We start from the raw sequence: 17237 nt of genomic DNA on the forward strand, positions 1-17237 counted from the left end.
AGGGATTGAGTCAGGGAGGACAGAGGGAAGCAAGCCAGGCCAAGAGAGACTGAACCCCAAGACTCAGCTCACCGATATCTTAACTCAAGGGCCTACCTTGTTCTTGCTTCTAGTTTGGATGTCTTTTTCCGGTGGCTCTTTGACATCTACTACCTGGAGCAGGCGTCCATCAGGTTCCAGTGAGTATGAGAGCACGTGCCCCAGGCGTGTCCCCATGTCCCCTGGGGCTCCCGTGGGCCCACGCCAGGTAGACACGTGTCTTCTTCATTTGCTCACACTGGTAGAGGTGACTGTACACAAAGACTGTCATGAAGAAGCCTCTTAACCTTTCCCGGGTCTGGAACCCATTTGGCAATCTGAGAAAGCTCAAGGATCTCTTCTCCGAATGAAGTTTTGTCGATAATAGTGAATTGCCCCCACACTGTCTGTGTACCTCTCATCCAGCTCCCCCTCCGGTAACTCGCGTAACTAAGGTGCCGAATCACAACCAGGAAACTGACATTATACACCCCACCGGGCTTATTCAGATTTTGCCGGTTTACTCTGAATGGATTTCTTTTCTTTTTTTTTTTTTTAAAGATTTTATTTATTTGTTTGACAGAGAGAGATCACAAGTAGGCAGAGAGGCAGGCAGAGAGAGAGAGGAGGAGGCAGGCTCCCTGCTGAGCAGAGAGCCCGATGCGGGACTCGATCCCAGGACCCTGAGATCATGACCTGAGCCGAAGGCAGCGGCTTAACCCACTGAGCCACCCAGGCGCCCTGAATGGATTTCTTTAAACGCACAGAATATCTGCATTACAAAGAAAACCAATTATGCCGCAATATTGTTATCAGCATTTTTAAAAAAAGGTTTTATTTATTCATTTGACAGAGAGAGAAAGATCACAAGCAGGCAAAGGAGCAGGCAGAGAGAGAAAGGGAGGGAAGCAGGCTCCCCGCTGAGCAGAGAGCCCAATGCGGGCCTCGATCTGAGGACCCTGAGATCATGATCTGAGCTGAAGGCAGAGGCTTAACCCACTGAGCCACCCAGGCGTCCCTCAAAATATTTTTAAAAGTACATTTGTAATAAAATCCTTACTAGTCCATTTAATGGACTTTGGGGAGGGTATGTGCTTTGGTGAGTGCTGTGAAGTGTGTAAACCTGGTGATTCACAGACCTGTACCCCTGGGGATAAAAATATATGTTTATAAAAAATAAAAAATTAATAAAATAAATAAATAAATAATAATAATAATAATAAAAATTTTACCTATTTAAAAAAAGATCCTTACTAGCACATTTAATAAGAGGACAATGCATTTTACATACCTGCGAGCCAAAGTTACATTTTATTATTTCAGAAGCATGATCGCTGAGACTGCTTAGCCAGCAGAACATTCCATTGGGTGGGAGGCAGGATCTTTGACAAAGCAACACGCGTGTCATGTTGGACATCAGCCAATTTTGATTTTGTCTTGTTTTTAGCTTACAAATACCGCAAATTCCAGTTTTCAAAGGTGTAATGGTGCAAATGACACACAGGCTTTCACAGCTGGCTTTATAGGGCAAGGACCAGAATTCTCTAAGATCTCTGCAGTTTAATTCTACTTATGTTATGTTGGACTCTTTTTTTTTTTTTTTAAGATTTTATTTATTTATTTGACAGACGGAGATCACAAGTAGGCAGAGAGGCAGGCAGAGGGAGAGAGGAGGAAGCAGGCTCCCTGTCAAGCAGAGAGCCTGACCTGCGCCTGATCCCAGGACCCTGAGACCATGGCCTGAGCCGAAGGCAGAGGCTTCACCCACCGAGCCACCTGGGTGGCTGGACCCCTTTTTTTTTTTTGTAAGAGTAATGAGTTCATCTTCGGTTGGGTCAGTGACTTTGCTGCAGTTCATGTTTGAGGGAGAAAAGAGTTAGTTATAGGTCCATGACTCAACTTTGATGCTATCCGGAAAGAATAGGTTTTGAAGGCATTCTGACGTGTATTCAGGGAGCTCACAGATCTCTCCTTTCAAAGAACCTGACGGAATTATGTAGATGGGGACACATGACAGGTGACAGAGATGCTTGGGTCACCAGTGTGAGGACAGGCAGCATGGCCACCCACTCAGGTGACTGAGTGACTCCTAGCTGAAGCTGGCCAGCTGTGTCAAGTACACACTGGAGGACAGGAACATTTCCATCATGTAAAGTTAGCGTGTTTAAATTTAGCTGCGTGTTTAATAAGTACCATCATTTTGAACTGATGGTATATAAGTACAAGGGTATTATCAGATACCGCTACCAACTGTACTGGGCTATGAAAATATCTTTAAGATTTTTTTATTTATTTGAGAGAGAGAGAGATAAAGAGAGAGCAGGAGCCGTGGAGAAAGGGAGAAGAGAAGCAGGCCTCCCGCTGGGCAGGGAGCCCGATGCCATGCAGGGCTGAATCCCAAAACCCTGGAATCATGACCTGAGCTGAAGGCAGACACTTAACCAACTGAGCCACCCAGGCGCCCCCAGAAAATATCTGATTTCAACTGGTGACTGGGTCACAGCCATAGTTGACATTGCTGTGGTTTGTTGCCATGTTCTTTTTTTTTTTTTTTTTAAGATTTTATTTATTGATTTGACAGATCACAAGTAGGCAGAGAGGCAGGCAGAGAGAAAGGGGGAAGCAGGCTCCCTTCTGAGCAGAGAGCTTGATGCAGGACTCCATCCCAGGACCCCGGGATCATGACCTGAGCTGAAGGCAGAGGCTTAACCCACTGAGCCACCCAGGCGCCCTGCCCATGTTCTTAGTAGAAAGAGGTGGTGCATTACAGTTAGAGGCTTGTGAATGTCAAGACACTTATTTTATTCATTTGTTCACATCCAAGGTCACAGACGCCCAAGCTTCTCCCCATGGACTCTCTGGGGTCTGTGGGTCCTGGTCTGTACCCCTACTTTAGATCAAGCCAGAGTGTGTTTCCCAACACACCCACACTTGATGTAGACCAGCCCCATCCTTGCTCAGAAGGGTGTACATTAACCTAAACTGGGCTGGGGGCACATGTATCCCAAGCTTACTCTCCCCATCTCCACTCTCACCTTCTGCCCCTCTCCCCATCACTACCCCTACCCCTACCCTCCATCGCCTCTCCATCACCACCTTCTCCCCATCTCTACCCCCATCCCCACCTCTCCACCCCTCCCCCCTCCATCCCCACCTCTCCACCCCTCCCCCCTCCATCACCACCCTCCACCCCTCCCCCCTCCATCACCACCCTCCACCCCTCTCCCAATGTCCCGGCCCTCTCCCCCTCCCTACGGCTTCTATACCCTCTTCCACCGTCCACGCGGCCAGGTGTGTGTTCCTGCCGGACAACGGCGCCTTCTTTGTCAACTACGTGATCACAGCGGCTCTGCTGGGCACGGGCATGGAGCTGTTGCGCCTGGGGTCCCTCTTCCTGTATAGCACCCGCCTCTTCTTCTCCAGGTCGGAGCCAGAGAGAGTCCACATCAGAAAGGTGGGGGCCGGGCTCATGCCCGCACACAGCCTTTCCCTTGGTGGGGGGGGGGGGGGTCCTGACAGGAGCCTACCAGGGCGGTGAGGGACCCGAGGTGAGAGGCGAGGTGGGCTGGGGTTGGCAGGGAGCCGCCTCCAGGCCTGAGCCACTGGGCAGCTCCCCTGGGGTCGACAAGGAGCTGCAGACAGGAGCAGAGCCAAGGGGACCAGGCCACCTCCAGTGACTCCCGCTCCCCGCCCCAGAGCCAGGCCATCGACTTCCAGTACGGGCGCGAGTATGCGTGGATGATGAACGTCTTCAGCGTGGTGATCGCCTACAGCATCACCTGCCCTATCATTGTCCCTTTCGGTGAGTCTCCCCTCGGGCACCCCCGGGGCTGCGCACCCTCAGGCCGGGAGGAGGGGTTGAGCTCCCCAACCTCAGAGCATGAGAAGGCCGGGGACAGACTGTGAGCAGAGCAGGGAGGGGCGGGGGCGGGTCAGGGGAGGTGGGACGGCCGCTCACGCACGACGCTTGGTGACGGAGTGACCCTTCACCCAGCGGACAGAATAGACTCCGGGGGGCTCAAGGGAAACGGGGGTCCCGGAGGTCAGCACCACGGGGCTCCCACGACCCGTCCGTGGCCCTCGCTACCCAGACAGACCTGAATCTGGCTTCTGTGGCCCGGGGGGGCCCGGCCTTGGAAGCAGCAGCTGAGCACGTGTGCCCTCCCGCACCCCCGCCCCCCGCCCCGCAGGGCTGCTCTACCTGTGCATGAAGCACGTCACCGACCGCTACAACATGTACTACTCCTACGCGCCCACCAAGCTCAACGAGCAGATCCACATGACCGCCGTCTACCAGGCCATTTTCGCACCGCTCCTGGGGCTGTTCTGGATGCTCTTCTTCTCCGTCCTGCGGTTAGGTGGGTACCAGGCCCACCAGCCTTCCTGCCCCCGTCCGCTTCCCGCCTCCGCAGGAGGCCCTCGGCAGCATCTGTGCTCTGGGCAAGCAGAGAAGGCCCGGGACGAGCAAGCCTGCTCACGGCTGCAGCCCCCGTCCCCGGGGGCTCCTCCAGGCCTCAGTTAGGGGTTGGACCTCAGTCCCTGCAGACCTCTGCAGCCGAGGGGAGGGCGCGGACCAGCGCGGTCCAGATGGTGTGCACTTGGGTTGAGGACCCTCCGAGCGGGAAGCACCACTTTCCTTCTTTCTAACTCAGGGTGGACAGCAATATAATCTTAGCCGTGGGGCCCGATTCTGGTGACGTCCCCGCCGGGATCTGGTGAGACGCCGGTTCTTCCAGAGTGCCTAAAACCTGGAGGAGGATTCGGGGTCTGCCCCAGTGGCAGATCCCGCTCTTGGCCACAGAGAGCTGCTGTCCCTGTCCCCGCGGACCACACACGAGCAGTCCCCTGAGGGAAGAGGCTCACACTAACCTCTCTGCCACCGCGCCGCCTCCTGCCTTGTCCCCACACCTGCCTTCCCTCAGGGACCCTGCACCTTGAGCTCCTCAGCGGAGCGGAGAAGGGAAACCATATTTTCTTCGTATTTTCTTCGTCTGCTGTCACGGCGGCAGCTGGAAACCGCTCCGCTCGCCTCCACTTCTGTGCACCCTCCATCTGTCACCGTCTCCCCGTTTCTTAACCCCCTAGCCTTCCCCCGCCACCTAGCAAACCTCAGTTTTTTAAAAATCATTTTTCTCCTAAGTATAAAAGACCATAGACGTTTATTATCGAGATCCAAAAGCCCCATCTTCGCCCCCAAGCCTGCCGTCTGTCGCTCTCGGACCTCATTCTGTGCACACAGCCTGGGGGAGAGGCCGGAGCAGGAAGGGGCTTACTGGTCTATTCTTAATTTTGTTTCTTTTTTTTTTTTAATATTTTATTTAAAAATAAAGGCAGAGAGGCAGGCAGAGAGAGAGAGGGGGAAGCAAGCTCCCCACTGAGCAGAGAGCCCAATACAGGGCTCGATCCCAGGACCCTGAGATCATGACCTGAGCTAAAGGCAGAGGCTTTAACCCACTGAGCCACCCAGGCGCCGCTGTCTATTCTTAATTTTCAAAACCATTATTTCCACGTCATAGCGCCCCGTCGTGTATCCTGAGTCTCTTCCCTCACCCTAGCGTTCTGCGGGATTTCCAGTGTTACCAACATCCCGTGTGAGCACAGTCCTTGAGCAAATTCCACCTGCTTCCGTCAGCTCTCCGTGGTGGGATCCCGAAGCTCTTGGCCATTTTCGCTCTTACAGAAACACAACGAGCAGCAAGCATCTTTACGGGCTAGCCTCTGATGGCTAGCCTTTAATCTTTACCTCAGTAGAAAACTGGCATCATAAAAAAGTCACCAAATGTCCCGAGCGACATGTAAGTGACTTGAATTCTGGATAGCTCTTCAGTGCCACTAGCACAGGTGAGGGCTGTGCAGGAGCTCGCAGGGACTGGCGTGGCTCAGAGTCTGTGTTTGGGGGCAGCAGCATGAATTAGTGACCTGGAGTGACTTCCCAGAACTGTGACCTGGGACGACGTATGTAAACTGACAGGTTGAGAAGGATGCATTTCCTGGGCATTTGAGTGGACTGGATACTTAAGGCAATTAAATTCTGTCACAGAATCCATAAGAGGCCGAATTCCAAGCTGGTCCCATAGCACAAGGGACGAGGTCACTGTCAGGTGCAGCGACTGCAGGTGTTAGGAGCAGGACTGGGGCAGGGGCCTCTCTGCCTTGGACTCAGAGCCCCCACAGAGGTGCTGAGGGTGGCCCCATGGGACCCGGTGTCTCTGCTGGCAGACTTCTGCCCACGGCTCCGGGCCTCAAGCACCAAACCCCACGCACGCCTGTTCTTCTCCTCGGCAGGTACACTCCACACCATCACCTTCTTCTCCCTGTCCACGCTCATCTTTTCCATGGTCATCGCTTTCCTAAGCACCCTTCTGGGGAAGCTCCAGGGGGTATCTGACTATGAGGTGAGTTACCCTTCCTTTCCTCCATATGTTCTCACCGCCCCCTGCCCCCTCACACCGAGCCACGGCTCTAGGCTACCTCCTGACCTCTGTACCCCAGGCACCAGATATGAAAGGTTCCCTTGCACTGGCCCAGGCACCGTCCCCCTTGTGCAGTTGGGGACATTTAAAAGACAGCTGTCATCTCCTCCTCCCCTCTTCTCCCCACCCAGCACCTCCTCCAAACAGCGGGCCGCTAGCGCTTCTCTCCTTCGGTGCAAGCCTGTCCAGCCACCGAGCTGAGCTGTAAGCACCGGTGGATGCTTGAGGCAGAGAAGATGGGGTGGACGGGGGCGGGGGAAGGATGGCTGTGGAGAAGGACGATGCCCTGGGGAGGGAGGTGGGTAGTTATCACACCTTCAGGAAGCCCAGGCTATTGACCTTGAGGCCTGGCTCTCGGGGCCCCATGATTCCTTTGGCTCTTAGCCCCTGGAGCCCGACCCCATAGTTAGAGAAGGGAGATAGTCCCTGCCTGCTGAGACCCATGCCGACCAGGCTGTGTGCCCTCCGTGGGCATTTCCCAACGTGGCATGACTCTGGCCGTGCTGGAACGATTTCTGGGGACTAAATTTTTTTTTTTTTTTATTTTCACGGTTACCCATTTTTCTCTTGGTTCACATTTATCTATTATTTCTGCTTATGTCAACGAATGCGGGTTTTCTGTCCATAATAATAAATTGTGTCTTTTTAAAATGAAGGTACATAAAGAAAAGGAAGTTAATTTAAAGTTCTGGTATCCTGCTGAGTCAAAGGAGGGATCCTCTTGGAAGAGGATCCTTTTACTTTGAGTGGCATTGCGTCTGGTGGCCCTGGGCTTAGACCCCCACGGCCCTCTCTGTCCAGCCCTGCCTTCATCCCTGGCTCGAGAGCCGTAATGAACGAGACTGGACCACGCCTCCAGCTCTGTCTTCCCCATCCAACAATGCCATGTGGCTTGGTGGCCCCTGGGTCCACTCCAGAGAAGGGAGACAGCAGGGGCTCTAGACCGTGACGTCGGACTGGTCCCAGAGAGAAGGGAACCCTGGGGAGGAAAGAAGAGACAGTTGAAGTCAAGGCCTTTCTGAGAGTCCAAGCAGGCTCATATTTGAATCCCAACCCCACCTCTCCTTACTTCCCCCCAGTGTGGTTCTTGGGGATGGAACATTCCAAAGGGCCACCAGCATCCCGGGCCTCTCTCTGCAGGTCTGGGAAAACAGAAGACGGCGTTGAGCGCCAGGGGAGCCAGAGGCCCAGGTGCAGATCTGGGGAGGGAGGGAGCAGAGGGTGGACACCCCCATTCCGTGACCCTCCACATCTCTCCCCCACTGCTGCAGCCCGAGGAGGAGATGGAGACTGTGTTCGACATGGAGCCGAGCAGCACCTCCTCTACGCCCACCTCCCTTGTGAGTCACTGCCTTCCCCCTGGGGGACAGGTCGGGGCGGGTACCTGCAAGAGTGGGCTACTGCAGCCGCAGTGTGGGGGGGCGCCGGCATTTAGTGCCCACCCCGGGGACTGGGGAGGAGGTGAGGGCCCCTGTGCTCCTTCCCCTGACCCAGCAGGACTTGGCCCAGGTCAAATTGCTGCCGTGGCCGTGGCTGAAGGAATGGGAAGACAGAAGAAGCCAGACATTCTCTAAAAGGAACTCAAAGAGGAAGAGAAAGGTCAGGGCGGGCCCAGCCACAGCGAGATCAGTCATATAGACACAGGGACGTGCTGGGGCTCGGCCTCAGGACCGAAGGCTGCCTCCAAGGGCACAGATGCCAGGCCGAGCGTTGCGCCCAGAGCGGCAGGAGCAATCGGAGGCCTGCACTGAAGGGTAAGGCCGCGGCAGCGCCGCATGAGCGAGCCCCTCAGCGTGTGAAGAAACAAGGCCAAGTCAGAACGAGGGGGCCTGGCAGGCTGGCCTGTTGGCTCCCTCGCCGTGGCTCAGCCTGGAGCGGCCCGAGCGCTCGCCCACAGCCCTGCCTCCAGTGTGGATGCGGCGCCACCGATGTCTGCTCTGAGCTGGGTACCCCGACGCCAGGGCGCCTTGCAGGAGCACGGAAGAAGGGGCCCCAGCCAGCCTGAGCCCTCAGGGAAGGCTTCCCGGAGGAGGGAACATCTAATCCGACTCTAGGGATGTGGGAGGAGGGGTTGCTAGGCGGACTAGGATGTGGGGGAAGAGCATTCAAGGAAGAGGATCAGCCTGTGCCAAGGCCCGGAAGAGAGAATCTGGAGCGTGTGGGCACCGGAAGACAGTTTTCGGCGTGCTGGAAATGCGGAGTGGGCAGCAGGGCCCAGATGGGCGGGTGGAGTCGGGGCTCTTGGGTCGCCGCAGAGCTGGGGAAAACACACAGACCCAGCAGTGGTGGACATGCCCAGCCCGGCGCACAGAGCAGTGGCTCAGCCTCACCTCCCGGGGGGGAAAAACCCTCCAGACGGGCAGATTTCCTGCGGGAGGTGATGGGGAGAAGGGACACCCATGTTGGAAAGTCCCCATCAGAGCAGGGGCCTCTCTTGAGGTAGCATCTCTCCCCAGGGGCCCTGGCAAGACGACCCGTCTGGACCCGTTCTTAGGAACCTGACTTGGCCATTCCCAGTTCCTAATCCTTAGGATAGGGTAGGCCCACACAGTAGGGGGTCTTTGTCCTTCTTTTACACATGGGGAAACTGAGGTTCAACCCGGTCAACTAATTGAGACCCCAGAGCATTACTGAGAAAGGCAGTGGCAGTACAAAGTTTGAAGTTGAATTCTGAAGCTTGAGCTTTAAAAAAAAAAAAAAAAAAGAAAATCACTGGAATTGATTTTCTTAATCTTTCATGACAACCACAGTCATATCTGAACACTGCAGATAATTAAGGGGAAAAAAACAGAGAAGCAAAACCAAGAAAATAAAAAGTTCATAATTCCACCACCCAGAGATGACTATTGATAACTTACTGTCAGTTCTCTCGGGTATATATATATAATTTTTGCTAAAATGAAATGATACTGTTCATACCATTTCATAATCTGCATTTTTAGTTAACAATCTCTATCTTTCCCCACACATAAGTTTCTATGTCTTCAAATACGCAGCCCATACTCGAGTCACCCTAAGTGTTCCAGAAATATCTTTCACCAAGCATATCCGGACCAAGATCCAGTCTGGGCTCTGTGCTGGATGCGTCTGGTCCCTGCGTGTGTTTATTGCCTGTCAGAGAGACCCAGCCAGTGGTCCTGCAGAAGTCCCCACCTTCTGGGTTTTTCTGGCTATTTATTCGTGATGTCTGGCAGCAGGTTCCACTATCCTGTGTATTCCCTGAAAACTAGAAGTTCAGTCCAAAGTCTGGCAAGATTCTGATTCAGCCCTAGGGGCTAAAACACATGGCAGGCGGTGCTGTGCCTACACCAGGAAACACAGACTCTCCCCTTTTTTCCCCACAAAGGATGCTGGTGACTCCCAGATGTGCGGGATGACAGCGGCCCCTCTGTTGTTCAGTTACCATTTTGTCCCTTAGGTTTACAACCAGAAGGTTTATATGGGGTGTAACTTTGGAATGCTGCAAATATCTAGATTCTTCTGGAAGAAAAGTGTTCCCTCATCAACCAGGACTCTGCTCTGGTTTCACTGACATGAATTCCTACAGGAAAGAGTTAATTCTATCCCATAATCCCCTGTTTTCAAAATAAGGAGTTGGTGTAAAAGCCGTTGGAATGAGGACAAAGAACTCTGTCCCTAGTACTTCCTGTTTTTCTATTCCGCTGCTCTTCCAGGCATTCTGGGACCATTCCTGGATTTGACAGGTCCCATGGCCAATTCAATGACACACCCCAGGGGGAGGTGTGGCTGCACTTGTTAGGCTGTACTAAGAAAAGCACTAGCTCAGGGATGAGGGTCTCTCCAGACCCCAGATCGGGGAGGCTTGCATCATCTGCCCCCAGGTTCAGCCTGACCTGGAAGCAAGAATGATCGGAACCTTGTTGAAGGAGCAGGGGGCTAGGGGCTAGGAGGCCTGCACTGACTCACCCTTGGAGTCGGAGTTACCCTTTGAATGATCGAGAGCACTCGGCAGGCCGAATGGCCAGACCTCGGGCTGCTGCGGAAGGATTCGTGCCTCAAGAGGGGCAGAGGCTTGGGGGGCAGGGCATGAGTGTGAGGGTGTGCCCAGGGCCCGGCCCCAGGTGCGGCCTCACCTCTGTCTCCCCTCTGTCCCAAGCAGATGTACGTGGCCACTGTGCTGCAGGAGCCGGAGATGAACCTGTCCCCTGCCTCCTCCCCAGCTCGGCACACCTATGGCACCATGAACAGACAGCAGGAGGAGGACGAAGAGGAGAATGGTGTGAGGGGCTTTGCACAGGAGCTGGGCTCCGCCCAGTTCCAGGAAGGGCTGGAACTGGAGGGCCAGAGCCAGTATCACTGACCAGGACCCGAGGCTTCCACCTGGCAACTCCATGGGAGCGGCGGCCAGGGAAGGGCCCAGCAGGGGGAGGCAGGAGGGCCACCCGGCCCTCCCCACTACCTCCTGCAGACTTTGTGAAGGCCTCAACGGAGACACCTTTGCCCCGGCTGTTGGCCTCACGGAGGCCCGGACCTGCTGAGCAGCTCGAATGGGAGGTGCTGGGCAGTGCAGAGGGAGCCGGGGGTGGGATGAAGGCTACAGGTGGGCACCGCATCTCGGGAAAGGTGGCTAAAGCCCTGAGCACAGAGACTGCAGGCTGAGAGGCCCTCCCGGGGTCAGAGTGGAAGTGTGTGTAAAGGAGGAGGCAGAAAGACGCCCGCGGAAGACTCTCCAGGGCCTCTGCCAACCTTTAACCAGCTGCCCTGCTGAGGAACACCCCGACCCCAGCCCTGCTCTGATCCCTCCCCTGCGGCCTGAGGACGCACAGGTGTGCTCGGGCCTTTATCCAGAACAGCCCCGTCACGGGGATCACCCAGAGCTAGGGCCAGCTGAGACCTTTCCTGGTCCTCCGCCCCTCGGCGGCCATCCCCGGGAGCAGCAGGGTACAGACCTTCCTCCTTCCTATTCTTGCAAGGGCAGCTGGGACATTGTCCCTCGGGGCTCATTAAACGGGACCTGTGTGCATTTTGATGAAGGCAACCTTGGCTGGTTACTACAAGACGGGAGGGCCAGAGGCAGAGTTCATGGAGCGGGGTCTTCTCCCCGGACCCTGGGTGATAGGAAACCAGATACAGCTCCCCAACCCCCAGGCCTTAATGAGAGGACCCTCAAGGTCAAGGATGTGGCCACTGAAAGCTGCTCCTGCCTCACACCCACCCGAGTACCTTGACCCCCAGCGTAGCCACGGTGGGCAGCCGCTCAGGCTAAGAATCCCGTGCTTCAGGCTGCAGGCACAGGCCGTTCCCTGGTCTCCCGAGCGGGACCTTTCCTCTCTCGGGGCCACCTGCATCCTGGACCGACGACCACTGGAGCGGCCTCCAGAATGGTCCTGACCCAGGCACTACAGACACACTGCCAGGAACGGGCTGGGGGTGGGGGCTGTGTCCTCCATGGAGAAGCCTTTTCTGGGGGAGTAAAGCTGCCTTCCCAGGGCCACCACCACGCAAGACCTGGAGGGACCGACTCCTGAGTAGGAACCATGCTGGGGACACCCAGCCCCTTTGCCAGAGCCAGTGGCACGCAGACCTCTGCCTCTGAGGACAGGCCCCCATCAGGACCACCCCGCAGCACAGCAGGGGAGGACGAAGACAAGGGCTGGCTGAGGCCTCAGGGGACCAGAAGGAGCCAAGTCGAAAGGGGTCTGCGTGCTCTAGGGCTCTTCTGAGCTCCCTCCCGCAGAGTGGCTAAGGTCCCTGCAGCCACTCTGCCGAAAGCCAGGCTCACCTCCCCTGAGCCCTCCCCACCAGGTCCCAGGCACAGGGGTGCCCCTGAACCCAGACCACCTGGGGTTCACCCCCCGCTCCGCCCGTGCCCACACCTCAGCTGCAGACACTCCAGGCTTCACTTCGAGAAATAGCTCCCAAGAGGCAAACGTTGCCACACTCCCAGGGCTTGGCCCAGACCTTGGCGTGAGGGATCTTTCCAGAAAGCTTGAGTCAGCTGGGGAGTCACAGTCTCTCCCACTCCTGCCCTGCTAGGAATAAGGAGGAAATTATACCCAGCCAGTCCAGTCATGAACCGAGGCCCCTCAGGGCCCCCTTCTCCTAGCATTTCACCAGCCAACGAAGGGCAGGGTCCCTTCCAGAGCAGTAGTCCGGGCCCCAACCAGGAGATCTGCCCATTTCATGAGGGGGTGGCCGGCTCCAGGCCCTCCCCACCCCCCAGAAGATATATTTGGTGTGCGTGTGGCTCGCCTACAGGCTCTCCTTCCCTACAGGCACTCCTTGCTGGCGCCTGCCCCCCATCCCCACAGTCCCTGCTGGACTATTCCTGCCGCTTCTGCCACTGTCCCTCCTCTCTCTGACCCCTGCCCACCTGGCAGCCTCTGGATGCTGCGTATGGAAAGGGTCCCAGCCCAGCCGATTACACGGCAACACAGTGGGGAACTGCCCCTCCGCATCTGAGCCAAGTGCGGTTGGTTCTGAGAAAAGATGGTAGAAATGTTGGGAAACTTCCAGAATCCTTTCACTTCTCAACTCTTTCTGGAGACCCAGGGCAACTGGCAGGCCCCCTCCCCGCCGCTGCTCAGTCTCTGAGGTCACTGCGAAGGCCGAAGGCGGGTGGCCATGCTTTGGCTCCTTTCGCACCACACCCAGGCCCCCTCCAGGCTCCGCCCCCTCCAGGCGCCTCCCCTCCGGCCTGCCCTCTCAGCCCACTGGCCTCCACCCACCACCGTCTGACCCCACCCCCAGCCCTCTTCCCCCCTGTCCTTCCCCAACCTTCCAGAGAAGCACCACCTCTCAGACTTGATTCTTTCTGGAGGGGGCTGCCTCTGAGGGAACCCAGGATTGCCTAGAGCCTCTAAGAAGTGCCCCACTGGGCCAAGAGTAAGCTTCATGCCTGCCTGTCTCTTCCTGAGATGCTTCTGGAAGCAAAGTGCCTATCAGCAGCATTGCATCCTCCGGGGCCCCATGTGTGGGGTGTGGGCTTCCCTTGGCCACCATCACTAAAGGAATGTGCCAGAATGCCGAACCTTCTTGTTACTAATGCTATGACTGTGCCTTGAATAAACAAGTCCTCCCAACCTCTGCTGGCCTGTGCCTCTGCATCTGGAAGGAGCCAGAGCTACTAAGGGATGAGTCCTCCCTTGCTTCATGCCTTCGGTCCCCAAGGCCTTTCCAGGCCCCTGTGCTTACAGAGGAAGGCCCGACAAGCGCTGCCTGGTCTGCAGAGAGATGGGGGGAATCTACCCCACTCATTCTGCTGCGGGTGCGCTCAGAGCCCCCTGGGCAGGAGCAGAGGACTTCCTAGTCCGAGGGCTACCCGTGAAGCCACCGAGCAGCTGGGCAGCACAAGCCCCAGGGTGAGTGCTGGCCCCCCAGGGTGGGCCACTGGCTAGACTAGCTGCTGGACTTGAAAAATGAAGATCTCAAGGGGAGACCCCCAGAAAAAGTGGTCTGCACCGGCCACGCAGCAGCACAAGGACAGGGGGTAATAGAGAGAGGCACGTGGGGCTTTCAGGCCAGAATGGGGTAAGAGACGCTGTCTGGCAAAGGCTAGTTAGATCTGCTGTTGTACCTGAAGTTGGGGGGAGATTCCCTGCTGGCGTGAGGTGGGGGGAAGTTGGCGCCTGTCCTGGTCTAGGAGACCAAAGTTCTGCCCTTCCTGCAGCCAGCTCCGTGACCCTAGGCTGGTCCCAAGAACAGGGGTAGAACGACAGCTACTCTGCCGTGTGACTGAGTGGAACAGACTCAGTTGGGGGGACAGAGGGAACGGGGCTTCAGGGGGGAGGCGGCCTTCCTCACCTTTCCCTGGGACAACAGGACGGTCTCGGGGTGGGCTGATGGCAGCTGTAGGACCAGGAACCTTTTCCTGGGGTTTTCAAAGCCTTGTCGTAACAGCTGTCTCTCAGGCTCTCCTCGACAGCCTCCAGGGTCCCCCAGATCACAGCTCTGGGCCATTCCTTGGTTCAGTGGACATTTCAGGGGACTTTGCTCAGGGTAAGACAGACAGATAGACAAGCTGCAAAGGGTTGGCTATCGCTCCAGCCATGTCAAGTCCTAAAGGGAGGGTAGGGGTTGGTCGGTCTGTATCAGCAGGCCAGCAGGACTGGAGACCTAGAAGACTGACAGAGCGGGGCTGGGAATGGGACGGTGGCACAGGCCGAGAGGGAGGCCAGGAGGGAGGCCTGGTGGTAGGGAGGTCCAGGACTGCCACCAGACAGGGCTGTGCCCACCGGGGCACTGGAGCCCCTGACTGCAAACCGGGCTGTGGGCTACAGGAGGCCACTGGGCTCTGGGACCCTCTGCCTAGAGGCCAAACTTAGGGGCGGCTTCCTCCAGGGCTGGCTCCCCACCACCTAATTCTGTAGTGCTGGGGGGAGCTCAGGTCTGTCCCGAGGACATTTCGAGCTGGCCACAGCCGGGTTCCTGAGTCAGCTCTGGAGCAGGCCCCAGGGGAGCCGGGCGAGCTGGCTTACAGGAAGGCAGTGCACGGTTTTCTCAGCAGGGCTGCTTTCTAAACATCGGATGGGCCCTGGGCCCTGACAGTCCTGCAGATCTCCAGCCGCAGATGCTGCCATTCTCCACCCTGGCTGCAAGTGGGAATCTCCCGGGAGAGTTTAAACGATCCCAGTGTCCACGCCCCATCCCCGAACAACCTGAAGTTTCTGGGGTGGGGCCCAGGCACCCCCAGCTGCCTCTAGTGTCCAGGAGGGTAGAGAGGGCAAGGCTCTTACGGACAAGCGAGAGGGGAAGCTGGTCTCGGCCCTCCCGCTGTGTCTTCCTTGCAGCGTGCCGGCCGGCAGCGTCTCTAAGGACAAAGCCACCGTCTGGGAAGGCCTCCAGGGAGCTCAGATGTCCAGTGTGGGTAGGCCATCTACAGGCCCAAGCATTTGTCTCCTGTCTTCGAAGCGATTAATCCCTAGTACCCGCACGACTTCCATTATCATCTTACTTTGTAACAAGGACCATTGTTTGAGCCGGAGGGACACACACAGGGCCTCAAGGACCACTTGAGGCCACCATGTCCTCATCAAGTCCTAAAGACTCGCTGCTCCTCTCCCCTCTGAACACAGAGCCCCACGTGGCTTTCACGGCAACCTTCCCATTTGGGTTGCAAGATTATAAATGCAATAAGCCATGTACATGATGGATGTCAGCAGGGTCAAGTGCTTTGAGGAAGGGTGGGGAGTGGCTGCATATGGGGAGGCTCTGGAGGTGAGACGTCGGGGCGTGGGGGCTGCATGGAGGGGGTGGGGGGCGGATCCGGAGGAAATAAATACGCAGCACGGGGAGGCCGTCTGGGAGGGTAGCAGGACCCTGGGCTTTACTCCAGCGACGTGGAGGCTACTGGAGGATTCCAAGTGGGTAAGAGATGTGATCACCTTAGGCTCCGAGGTGATCACTGCAGCCTCTTGGTGGAGACAACGTGGAGGACAAAACCCCACTGGGGCTCTGCAGGAGGCCTCCAGAGAGACATGGTGGTAGCTCCGACAAGACTGGGGCAAGGAATAAGGGGGAAGAGGGAGAAGCTCGGATCAGGCCTGAGGACTTGTGGACAGATTAGATGTGGGCTCTGAGAGAAAGCAAGGAAGTGTGGAGGGCCTCCCAGTTCTTTTGCCTGAATGGCTGGATAAACGGGTTTACCAAGACACAGGATGCTGGAAGGAGCCTGACAGTCAGGGAACATACCAGGCTCTACTTTGGTGGTGTCATGCTTGAAATGCATAGTAGGGACATTGGGCAGGGGCTGGATACGGTCTGGAGTGGGGGGGGGGGGGGTGTTAGGCTGGAGATGTGACCGGAGTCGTCAGCATCCGTCCAGGGAGTTTAAAGCATGGAACCGTCTGGGACCCGAGCTGGAGGCCAGGGGGGGTCCAGGGCAGATGAGGGGGGGGAATCTTCAGGGAGCAGAATGGGCCTTGATGAAGGAGGAAAACTGGGAGACCCTGGCATCTGGAATCCAAGGGGGAAGAAAAGGACTCAGAAAGGAAGCAGGGAGCACCCAGTCCTGACCACACATGTCCGTGACTACAGGGCACAGAGGAGTAAGTTCAAAGACACCCCCAAGAAAGCACCAGCCAACTCAGAACGCTGAGATGCCACTGGACAAGTGAGCGGGTTTCTCCCACAGATCAAAGGCATAGGGAGAAGGGACAGGGGCTGGCTGAGATGAGAAGTTTAAGAGGCCCAACCAGAGGCCATGTTTGGTCCTTGACTGACCAAACCACCTGCAAAAGATATCAGGGGAATCTGGAACCAGCCCGGGTATTAGGTGATGCTAAGAGATACTGCTCATCTTGGCAGGTATTTTGATGGCGCAGATTAAGGTGGAAAAGGTATCATCAGCCACATGTTCCCGTGGAAGACTTTACAGAAGAAAGAGCACGAAGTCTGAGATTCACTTTTAAAACTCTCCAGCAGAATAGGGGCACCTGGTGGCTCAGTGGGTTAAAGCCTCTGCCTTCGGCTTGGGTCATGATCTTGGGGTCCTGGGATCGAGCCCCACATTGGGGTCTCTGCTCAGCAGAGAGCCTGCTTCCCTCTCTCTCTCTATGCCTGCCTCTCTGCCTACTTGTGATTTCTCTCTCTCTGTCAAATAAATAAATAAAATCTTTAAAAAAACACACAAAACCTCTCTGCAGAATAAAGGGGGCGGGGGATGTCTAGAGTTGCTCACATCGATGCTGGATGAAGGGCACACAGAGATTCACTAGGCTCGGGGTTTTGTGTATGTGACATTTTTCTAGAAGAAAAAGTTTACAAGGAAGGAGTGATCAATTATTC

The 17237-nt window shown here is 56.2% G+C and overlaps 1 protein-coding gene across 7 annotated transcripts in view; it reads left to right on the forward strand.

Annotated features, from left to right (window-relative positions):
- TMEM63C (transmembrane protein 63C) overlaps window positions 1-13534 on the forward strand; it is a 127696-nt gene extending 114162 nt beyond the window's left edge. For 5 of the 7 annotated variants that reach the window (XM_082733636.1, XM_082733640.1, XM_082733637.1 and 2 more), the window contains exons 19-25: window positions 114-179; window positions 3310-3472; window positions 3715-3820; window positions 4209-4376; window positions 6304-6413; window positions 7763-7831; window positions 10609-13534. In XM_082733636.1, coding sequence (XP_082589762.1) covers window positions 114-179; window positions 3310-3472; window positions 3715-3820; window positions 4209-4376; window positions 6304-6413; window positions 7763-7831; window positions 10609-10812 — 886 coding nt within the window. In that variant the 3' untranslated portion in view covers window positions 10813-13534. Of the gene's footprint in view, window positions 1-113; window positions 180-3309; window positions 3473-3714; window positions 3821-4208; window positions 4377-6303; window positions 6414-7631; window positions 7683-7762; window positions 7832-10608 lie in introns of those variants that run through there. The other 2 variants (XM_082733641.1, XM_082733642.1) reach the window with 2 other exon arrangements.
- The last annotated feature ends 3703 nt before the right edge of the window (window positions 13535-17237 follow it).

This window comes from Mustela nivalis, assembly GCF_964662115.1.
Source record: "Mustela nivalis genome assembly, chromosome: 6".
Taxonomy (NCBI): domain Eukaryota; kingdom Metazoa; phylum Chordata; class Mammalia; order Carnivora; family Mustelidae; genus Mustela; species Mustela nivalis.